Here is an 11,638-nt window from a genome sequence, read left to right as displayed (position 1 = left end):
CCTAACCTACATCAAACGAGCTGCTGGAAGAGACCGAACCATCAAGACCCTTGCGCTTCTTGAACGGAAGAACACAAGGCAAACAACCAGATGAGCAAACACTACCCACCTCCGATTCTAGGATAGGCGAGGCCGACGAAGCTACAGAAGAAGCTTCACGCTTAGCCAGTCGCACCCATTTAAGTACCATTTTTCCCTTCTTCTTCATAGGAGAAAAAGATCGGCGATGAAGTTTACTAGGAGAACGCGGAGCCAGATCCTCAAGATGAGCAGTTGGAGCATTCGGAGCAATCGGAGTCGCTGAAGAAGATTCAGCCGGTGAAGCTGGAGAAGGCGGAGATTCAGAAACCGTCGGGGAATAATCCATTGGAATGGCGAAGGAGGTGACGACCCATCAGTTTGAAGATTCAAAGAGAATGAGAACTGCTGTGAAGACGAACCGGCCCTGTAACCGGAGCTTGATTGAGGGGTCGCCGGAAAAGATCAAGAAAGAGAGGGAGATTGTTGAGCAGATTCCTCTCCCATCCAATTACTAGGTCCGGCTTTGAAAGGGTCCTCAAAAAGAGGGCCTGATGGACCAAGGGGGGAGGAGAAAACCCATGTCCAAACAGATCCAGGTCCAGAATCGTTTGGTCCATTGGAGAAGCCCAGGTAAAACAATCCATATCATTTAAGTAACCCTTATCAGGTCGGATCTGGCCCATAAGAGAAGTAACGTGGTAGCTTGGGCTATGTTGTAAATCAGAATTGGGCCGGCTCACTGCATAAGAGGAAAAGCGCATAAAAGGATCAGATGATGGATTAGTAATGCGCATAAACTTAGAAGAGATTATTCTTGAATTCAGACCCCACGTGAGAGCTTGATGGCCCATATCCGTGTCAAGACCCAATCCATAAAGTGGATAAGAACCGGAGACAACCTGGCGATAATGGTCCCTATTTCTCACAGAAGTTCCCAAAAATCTTTGCAAAGCTCCACCGTCATTTGAAGAATGTTGTTGAATCCATCCATTGACACGTGTATCCTTATTCTGCCAGCCCCTCATGTATTGCCAACCTGAATTAGAAGGAGCTGCATGTCTTACACGTAGAGCTCTTCGAGCCTCATGATTAACTATCTCAAATTGTCCCTTAATCGCACGATTAGGCCCCAAATCCATGCTTAAGACTTCATTATCAGCTGATCGGAAAGCGGTTGGAGATGGTGGCGAAAAAAGCCCTGGAATACTCGCTACTGATCGTTTATTGCCCGAACCACCTGTGGACTCAGATGAAGAGTCTAACAAAACCCCTTGAAACGATGTTCCATCATCATCATAATCCGAGGGGTGCGAATTCGCATCGTATTCTGACGGATCATCGTCATCATGAGCTCCAAACCAAAGCTCCGTAGTCTAAGCGCTTGGGGAAGGACAAATTCCTCGCAAAGAGTGTGAATATAAGTCTAGGTCCGTGGGTCCAAAGAGCACATAACCACCATTCTCATGGATATGACGATAACAACGTTCCAAAGGACCACTAATTTTAGCATGATCTTTTTCACACAAGGTAGAACTATGTCCGACTAAACCACACTTTCTACAAAATCTAAAGATCCCTTAATATTTAAATTTCACCCACGTGACATGATTGTCAAATGTGGGAAAATAACAACCAGCAATCAAAGGTAACGGCAAACCAACTAATATTTTAACTCTAGGGCAAAGTATAGGAAACTGACCATTAGATTCGTCAACGTTCGTTACGTCACCCACATGAGCTAATACAACCGCCGCAACTTGAGGAGTAGAATATCGTAAAGGTAGACCCACCACGCCCACCCAAAACTCAGCAAGATGAAGATTAAGACTCATTGGTACTGCATGTTCCCGAAGGCGCTGTAACACGACCAAAATTCCTTTAAAATGGACCAACCCTCTCTCATATAATTCATCGGCATCCTCAGAAGTTTCGCAACTAAATATAAGATCTTTACCATAGTTGAAAACCGTCACTGAGGCACAAAGATGCCAAAATTAGGCTACTAGCCGTTGATAAAGAGATAAAGAAAAGTCCCTATCATCCCACACACATCCTGTAGGGAATAATTTCAAGCGTTAACCCCTAGCTTGAACCCCACTGTGATCATACACTAAAGTACGGTGGCGTCCAAAAGGGAAGAAGATAGAGCAAAAGAGTCGCCAACAAGTTTTAGGAACTTGTAAACCATTCACAGGGTGAAGGTTACACCCCTTAACGATCCAAGAGATCGTCAACTCCATAAGGTCTTGAACCAAATAAGGGTTCGGGGATGAAGGTACAAATCCAACCTAAAAGAGATTGAACCTGCCCTAATAATAGGCCTCTACTTTATTCAGATCGTATTCATGTGCGCTTTCTGACTAACATACAATCAATAGGATTAACCCTAAATCTGTTTATCTATGTTGGTTGAATATAATGCACAAATAAATCTATTATTGGCGATCACTTGAATTATAATCACATTAACCCTAACAAGATTATTAATTATCTTATTAAGCGTGATTACAAGTACCAATTCCCTTTAAACATGCATAAAAGGCGTGATCAAGCAATAACAATAAATATCAAGCAACATAATAATAATCAAAATAATAATCATCATAATAATAATTATAATAATCATAATCATAATAATCATGTTAAAGCATAATAATAGCAAGACCCTAGGCATGATACTAATAAGATTAATAACAAACTCTAGCATGTCACTAAACATTAAAAAATCAAAGCTTTAACCCTAACATGATACTAACATGAATATTAGGAAGAGAATAAAAGGCATCGTAACAATCATATTTAATATTAAAATTACCCTAGACATGATACTAGGAATATCATAATAACAATCTAAACATGATTTCTACATCATAACATCAATAAAACCATTAAAGCACCTACTTTGATGCCTCGTACCTCTTTCTAATAACAAAATACACACGTTAGTAACTTCAAGGAAAATAATAAAACAAACAATTAAATTAAATAATTGAAAGAGAGATTTGGGACCAAACCCTCATAAATTATACCTTTCACGTCTAGGGCGAAGGCAACTTCGAATATGGCTAGGTGTTTCTAGATCTAATGAATGCGGAATTTTGTATGTAAAAGCAAGGTTAGAAAAGAGAGAAAGAGAGAGATGAATGAATGAATTAGAAGAGAATGAGAATTGAAAACTGATTATAGGTGAATGTTAATTAAAACTGATTGTAGATGAATATAATTGAAAACTGGTTGTTAATGATTGAAAACGGAGTTTTTAATACGTTATTTATAGAGAAAATCAGCCAAAAAGATAAAATTAACAAAACAGAGTCTGGCGCACGCAAAACGAGATTGGCGCCAACACCAGCGCTAGGCGCCAGGTCCTCGTGCCAGGCGCCAATGACTGGCGTCAGGCGCTAGTCCTGTTTTTGACGCGTTTTCAAAAATCAGATAAGTTTTGCCGTACAGGAGGATAAAATCGTATCTTTTCCTCAAAAATGATTTTTGATTTTAATTAAAACTCTGAAAAGTCAACAAAAGTCAATTTATCAATGCTAATTGAATTAGGAATGAAAAGAACCTTCTAGAAGAATCTAGAAGACTAAAACCATTCCTAATTGCATTAGGAATGATAAATCATATTAGGCCCTCCCCTAGATCATTGGGCCGCAAATAAGGCTCAAACCGGGCCCAGTTTGGTAAATTGGCCATAACTTCCTCAATATTCATCGGAATTGGGCTTATAATATATCGTTGGAAAGGTCTTTGCAAACCCCATCCAACTACACTACTATTGGACTCATATCATGGACCAACCAAACTGGATTGGCTGTTTTTTTTAAAATAAGTTTTCAAAAACAGAGAGAAGAGAAAAGAAATTAAAACTATCCGCAACACTAGACTTTCCACACTTTCGCTTCATTCAATTATGATTTGACACGAAAGGTACTCATCACTGGGTTTGGTTTTGGGGAGACACAAATGGGTGTCTACAGACAATAACACAACTTTCCCAATTAATTGGTGCTTCATCTTCTAGGACTGGGAGAGGTTGAAAGTTTTTCCCCATATAGTGAGGGTATACAAAGATATTAGGATGAAGATAATGAGACATCTTGAAAGTAACTAGAGAAACCGAGAGAGACAGAGGAATTTTTAACTTTTAACTTTAAACTTTGAAAAGGACAGAGTACTAGAGTGAGAAAGTAGAGAGAAGTTAGAGGAATTTAGTGCTCTATTTAATTATTGTTATGTCACAATCCACCCCTCCCATCATCAATGATTAGGGTATTTATAGGGGTGGGAATTTGTGCCCCTTAGAATAAGTGACCTAGAGATATTTGCTCTTATTCGCTGCGCAATCAGTGTAGGGCACGTGTCCCTCTAAGGCCCCGTTTTGCGGCTTTCAAGGGTAGTTGGACCTTATGATGTAATGAGGCCTTTACTCTCTTTATTTTTTAGGTGCTCTCATGCTCTTTATACGTGTCATAATCTTCCTATAGTGACACGTGTCGCCTCTTTATTAGGCCACGTGTCACCATAGGATCGGACCACGTATTTGGGGTAATTTTTACCCTAAACAGTATACATTCTTGAATTTGAACACAAATTTTTATATATGGTTGGCCACACCATGTGATCAGTGTTACTCAAGTGACTCGGTTAGGGGTTACTCGAGTTACTCGGTCATAAGTTACTTGAGGGGTTCGATCAAGGGTTACTCAGTCAGAAGTTACTTGAGGGGTTCGATTAGGGGTTACTCAATCAAGGGTTACTTGAACGGATGGTCAGGGGTTACTCGTTTAGGGGGTTACTCGCACTACAAGAAAATAACCTTTTTGTAGCGATTATTTTAACCTTTAGTATCGATTGTAATTGAAACAAAAAGTTTTCCCAATGAATGGTCATTCGATACAATATCCCCCGTTGTCTTAGCCTTTAGTAGTGGTTTTCAATATCGCTGGGGTTGGCCTCAATAATCGATACGAAAAACTATATCCAATCGTGGTGATTATTGTAGCAATTACAATCGCTATAAATGTTTTACTCATTTTCTCCAAAAAAAAAAACATGCGTATGATCTGTACAAGATTCGAACATGCATCCTTAAACTCTTATATTAAATGTTTCACCAATATGCTATGACATATTTTATGTATTCTTTGTCAAACAATATTTATATATATAGTGTTAAAAAGACTTTGCGTATCGATTTTTAGGATTTAGTGGCGATTGTAAATGATACGATTTCTCAAAATTATATAAATGTGTAAAAATAGTGTGGATATGTATTATTATGTTTTCCGTATCGATTTTATATGGGAAAACCATAGCGATTGTAAAATGATACGACTTCCTTAATTATTTCACAAACATACTTGCATATTGTAGCGAATGTACAATCGCTACGAATTAATCGCTACAAAAAGACATTTTTCTTGTAGTGTCGGTCATGGGTTACCTGAGGGGTTACTCGATCAGCGGTTACTCGAGGGAATATTCGATCAGGGGTTACTTGAGGGGTTTGGTCAAGGGCTACTCGGTTAGGACTAACTCGAGTCACCCCTGACCGAGTCACCCCAGCCACACGTTGTGGCCAGTCAAATAGAAAAATCCCCCAAACATTCCTTTTTATAGTGTGTTATTACTATTGTGATATTTCTATTTTAGGATAGTGTTACAACAATGAATTAAAGATGATAACATTTTCATTTATAAAGTGATAAACTAACATCTATTAGACTTTCAATTGATACTTTAAGAAAGAGGATACACTAATTAAATAACATTAAATAAAAATGTTATGACTTAGAAATGTTTAGGTCATTAATTACCTGGAGTACAAATATATAAATATGGAAGCGTGTTATATAATGTAAGTAAGCTACATAATTTTCTTTTCATTTTTAAAACAAATATTCAACCACCTTAAATAAAGTAAGGAAATTACATAAATTTTATTATATTAGGTCATGTCTATTGTCTAGTATTAATTTGTTTATCCTATTTAGTTAGAATAGTGACATTATTATTATTATTATTATTATTATTATTATTATTATTATTATTATTATTATTATTATTATTATTATTATTATTATTATTATTATATCTCAAAAGCAAAAGTCATACAACCTACAATAAATTAGTTGGAAGCCGAGATACAATCTGGGCCCCCACTCCTCTAGCAATAGCAAAGCCTACCCTAGTGAATATATGAGTTGCAGCACGATCCCCAATGTCTTTCGTCGTCGAGAACTTCTGAATCCGCTTCAGCAATGCAACGGCCTCCTTCTCCAATTCCCCAAGCGAAGAAAATGAGAAGGAAATGAAACCATATCCAATCGTCAGACAACGAGCTTCATACTTAACCCGCTTTCGATGAGCCGCATCAGCCACAACCCATCCTGGAATTAAACATATCATCATCATCATCATCATCATCATCATTATTATTATTATCATCATCATCATCATTTTTATCGACTCAATTATATCACAATATAAAATTCATCATGAATTAAACATTCTATTTTTATTCATTCTCAAAAATATGAAACATAATTTAAAATAGGATAAATTCTGTTAATTACAATATTAAACTAATTATAGGATAATAACTAACATATTTTTTTTGAATGGAAAACAACTAATATATAAAACAGGGATAATTTTGGTATTATAAAATAAATTATAAGATTATAACTAATATTTAATAATAGGATAAATTTCGGTAATTATAATAATTGATATACCTTTCGTCAATAAACCATTATGATATATGTTTGAAAGTGTTAAATATATTGTATGCTAAATATATTGTATATATCTTTGTAAATGTGAATTAGTTAGGTGTATTATTTTCCTTCCTAGTTTATAGCCTATGACTTGTATAATTGTAAATTAGTTGACTGTAGATATTCTTTCCTAGTTTATACCTTTCACCCCCTGGTTGTAGATTTGTAGCCATCAATGCTATGGTTTAGTATATAATTATGAGGTCACGCCCAAAGTATACATAGGTAAATGCCTTAAATATAAACAGAGCATATAATTCTTATATGTAATGACCAAAAGTAGTTTAGGTCACTACCTAATCCACAAACAAGTTTGCGAAAAATTAATTAATGTGTGCCGATCAAACTGATGGGACTCGAAAATAAAAAAATAGTCGTCTTATCCGATTATACAATTGGAAGAACGCCAATCATTCAACCTAAATCACTATGTCGCTGACCACTATGATATTGCAAAACACCTATCCATATAATTCTTCTTTAACAAATACTTAAAAATGAGATTGTTGTTGAGATTTTTTAATGAACAGGTGCTAAAAATCAAAACTAAAAAAAGCGAAACTCTACAAAACAATTCATTTATGAATTTTAATGAGGATTTTAGGCCGGATTTGAGTATACTTTCACAAATAACAATGATTTTGGGAATAGGTTGTGAATCTATGACATGAATGAAGAACATTGTTGAACATGAATGAAGAACATTATTGAAGAATGATGAATTTTTTATTTTCTAAATTTTAATTATAATTTAATTTTTCGAAAATGATGTTAAAAAGATAAAAATTGAATTTAAAAAACTATAATTACGTATTGTTAAAAATAATACATGTATAATACATTTAGGCTTTTAAAAATAAATAAAAAATTGACCATTCAGCATCATCTTATGGTGTAATAATCCCATTATTATACGACTCCATTCGCATGCAAGTTTATTTTATAATACGGAGTAAGAAATGGAGTACATAATTACACTTGTCCTTTTCAATTTTCACATCCATAAATCACTCGGATACAATTCCAACTTCCACGTAACAACACTAACAACAATTAATACAAATCATATATATATGTGTACGTACAAGTGTAATTAAAACCATAATTATGAAATAAACTTATGATATTACTAACAATAATCTAATTGATAACACGACAGTTCTTTCTAATCTCTCCTTTAGTACCAGTAAGAAGCTTAATGTTCCCCATCTTGATCATCGCTGCAACAAAATCTTGAAAGAAAACAGCTTGATTAGTACTATACTTCTTCACCAAGGAATCTTGAGAACCACCATTGTAAAGCTCTTGATCCGAATGTAATAGACCGCGTTTTTGAACAAGGTTTTGAAAATAATCGTTGTCGAATTTGCTTGGTGTTTGACGATCAAGAGGGGCTAAGTTGAAGTCTCCATTCCCAGCTTGTTTAGGGCAGTTGGCTTGGCGTGTGGCTGCAAAGGTGGGATCTATGTCGGTGTCGTTGTAGATGTGGGGTCGGAAGTTGATGCAACGAGCGAGGCCGATGGTGTGGCCGCCGGAGAGGGCGGTCATTTCGTTGATGTTTAAGTTTTGTCTTGCAAAGAGGGAAGTGAGGTTAGCAAGGCTTGAACGTGGGGGTGGAAGGTTTTGGTTTGCCAAGCTTAGGCTTGCTGTTCTTGCATCTCTTCTACCTAGTGGTACTTTCCATGTGGGCCCTCCTAACTACAAATGTGAGAAAATATAGTTAGGTACATCAAGTGGTAGGATCTTAAAATAATAAATTTTGATAAGAACAAATCGAGGTGTTTAAATTGAATAACTAGTTTTGGTGGGATAAATAGACAATGTACGTCTTGAGTTATTGTATTCAACTTCATTTTTCATTTTCAATTGTCATTAATATGGTTCTGAAATAATACAATGCAATGTACTTCAACTTAGATAAGCAAATGGGATTATTATCAAACTTGTGGTTGCAATGGGTTCATATTGTATACCAACCATGCATGTTTATAAGGGATGACATAAACGTTAACACTTAGATGAATTAAGATGATGGAATGAGCGACGTGACAAGATTAATGCAATTTGAAACGCTTTTTAATATGGATTATTTCCTTTGTTTCTTTATAATTGCAACACTTTCCTATAATGAAAATATTATAATAGTTGCAACACACATAAATGGAAGATTTTTGTGGTGAAAATTGTACTATTATCTTTATTTAAAGCTCATGGCCACTTGATTATACCTCTAACAACCTCTTAACCCCTTTTTAAGTGTATTATATCATGTGAGATCTATTTGTCTTAAATACCATATCATGATAAAGTGTATGTTGCGACTATAAAGAAACGGAGAAAGTATATATATTATTATATACCAGACTGTATATATTATTATAGATTATAGATTTATTCACATTTTTGTTACAGATGCTAGCTAAAACATTGCATGTATTTTTCAATTTTCCTATGCTTGGAAAATAGGGAGGAAGTAAGTAATATGGCTTATTTTGTAATGTTTTTCTTTTTGTTCTTTGTCATAAACAATGAATGAAGCTCAAGTGATAGGGAGTTATAATACAAACTAATTAATCTTTAGATTTATGTGCACAATGAAATCTATAATCCAAAGTATTTTTATGAGTTTTATGTGCTTACCAATCTAACTCCGTCTCGTGATGCAAGAGCTAGAATGTCTGCACACGATACAGTTTGGGGGCAAGCAGCTTCAAGATTACACTTGATTGCATCAATCACTTCAAAACCCCTTATTGAGTTGTTTGCATTTGCTTTAGCAGTTTTCTCCCCTGTAAATGTTGGTGTATCATCTAGGAGTACAGATGCATCACAACCCTAATGTTACCGGAAATGAATGAAAAAAACATGAATGAGTTAGTCTAATAGATGAACAATATAGTGTATATATTGATTCCAGTCTATTTTAATTGATCCTTTAGTGTAAATATAAAACGGCCATATATACTTTCTTTGTTCACAGTTACTACTCAGTGTACATTTCTTTTATAATTTCTAATAACTAAATTAATCACATGATTTATTTGGATGAACCTTTATATTCATTATGAGATAAAATTAGGTCAAAGACTTTTATGTATGTACTTCTATTAATATATTATTATTTAGGGGTGTGACAAAAAAGATGTGATTTTTCCTAAAATAGTATGGATCATATTTAATTAACCATTGTGCCAATATTAAAAACAAATTAGATCATTTATTAATATATATATATATATATATATATATATATATATATATATATATATATATATATATATATATATATATATATATATATATATATATATATATATATATATATATATGCTTCTATCAAAGTTGTATATTATCCATTGGTTAGGGTTGTCTCTCATGATATTAATGAATGCGATCAAACCTCACTATGCAACGGGTCTCTAACCCTAGGTAAAGCAATTTTTTTTTTCCTTGACAATAGATCATGTAACGTTAGTATTATATACGAAGTATATATATTTTTTAATTCTTCATTTTCTCACTCAGTTTTTTTTTATGTAGATAACATCCATCATTTTCTCTAAACCTTCTATATAATTGTCTAGGGACCCATAATTGTCCAAACTAATCATCATCCTCCCAACCATTTTCTTTCTAGAAAAAAGCAACAATATTACAATCAATAATGACATTACAAGGAAATAACGAAATTCTCCCATCTTTGCATAATAATTTTTCATACGTCGTAGTATATTGTTTAATAATGTACATAGAACATGGTATTGCAATAAAAAAATAAAAAAAAATTAAAAAAAAAAAAAAAAAAAACAAAACAAAAAAAAAATTAAATAAATAATAAGGTTATAGATTCGAAAATACTTACGTTGACAAAGCAATCATGGAAGAACAAGCGAAGAATAGATGCACCCATACGTGGTTCCTTACTAACGGCTTGCTTCATAGTATTGTACACAATTTGTTCAACATTAGGGCAACTAGAGGCATAAAAGTCTGGCTGCATAAGCCAAGCATTAGAAGCACCCATAAAAAGTGATGTTAGAGAAAAGATTACCAAAAAACATATCAATTTGGAAGCCATAATTAACTTGCTTCTAGCTTGCTAATTATGGCAAAGCGAAAGTAGAGTTGATGAATATATTATATGCTTTGAGTTTCATATATATATACACACTAGACTTACTAGTAACCAATATTGGAGTATAAAATGGAAGACACCGCATGTAAGGGAGTAATTAGGATTAGTTGCAAATTAAATGGGGGTAGACATTTCAAATCTAGCCCCAGAACACGTACACCCTGCCAGTCCATTTCAGAATATCATTTCTATAATTATTACTCTTTCATTCCCTTCTTCAAACTTAAACAAAAATATTCTCTTCATACTCTTGGGTACGATGTATGTATAGTAAATGATTGAGTAATAATCACTCTTGCTCATAGATCGTATGTATTTTCTTCAAGCCAATCTTACCCAAAGGAATCGATAGAGTAATAAAACCAATCATGGAGATTGGGGATTTAACCATTAGATTATGTTTTTGGCTGAGCTGTTCCTTTTATATGGAATCAAGAATCTGATCCTAGGTATAAGGAGCCCAGTGTTCATTGCATCAACATTTCAAGTCCAAATGATCTTATGTGACGAAGCATGATAGAGTATAAAATCACCAATCATGAGATCTCTAATCATCAGCTTATTACGTACCCAAAGATAAAAAAATAAATAAATAAATAAATAAATAAAATAAATGAAACTAAATTTGTCTTCTATGTCCTTTTGGACCCATCATCTAAGTTAAGTTTAGTGTTCCTTGGCTTCTTACTTCATAACTTGG

General features: G+C 34.3%; 1 protein-coding gene across 1 annotated transcript; it reads right to left on the bottom strand.

Moving 5' to 3' along the window:
- Positions 1 to 7,660: 7,660 nt before the first annotated feature.
- Positions 7,661 to 10,958, bottom strand: LOC145558566 (peroxidase 4-like). Its single transcript, XM_081619845.1, has 3 exons — positions 10,666 to 10,958; positions 9,444 to 9,638; positions 7,661 to 8,501 (listed from the first exon to the last, which is right to left on the bottom strand). Exons 1-3 carry the CDS (start codon positions 10,879 to 10,881, stop codon positions 7,944 to 7,946), a joined length of 969 nt encoding a protein of 322 aa, XP_081475971.1. The 5' UTR covers positions 10,882 to 10,958; the 3' UTR covers positions 7,661 to 7,943.
- Between the last annotated feature and the right edge of the window lie 680 nt (positions 10,959 to 11,638).

Source organism: Chenopodium album, chromosome 9 (assembly GCF_948465745.1).
Source record: "Chenopodium album chromosome 9, dcCheAlbu1.1, whole genome shotgun sequence".
In the NCBI taxonomy this organism is placed as follows: Eukaryota; Viridiplantae; Streptophyta; class Magnoliopsida; order Caryophyllales; family Amaranthaceae; genus Chenopodium; species Chenopodium album.
This window is presented reverse-complemented; position numbering and strand designations above follow the sequence as displayed.

Bases quoted from the DNA above. Each gene is read 5' to 3' on its own strand.
- LOC145558566 (XM_081619845.1), bottom strand. From the start codon at position 10,881: ATGGCTTCCAAATTGATATGTTTTTTGGTAATCTTTTCTCTAACATCA. The intron at 9,639-10,665 runs GTAAGTATTTTC...CGGTAACATTAG, and splicing joins TCCATGATTGCTTTGTCAAC to GGTTGTGATGCATCTGTACT. The intron at 8,502-9,443 runs GTAAGCACATAA...TCACATTTGTAG, and splicing joins CACGAGACGGAGTTAGATTG to TTAGGAGGGCCCACATGGAA.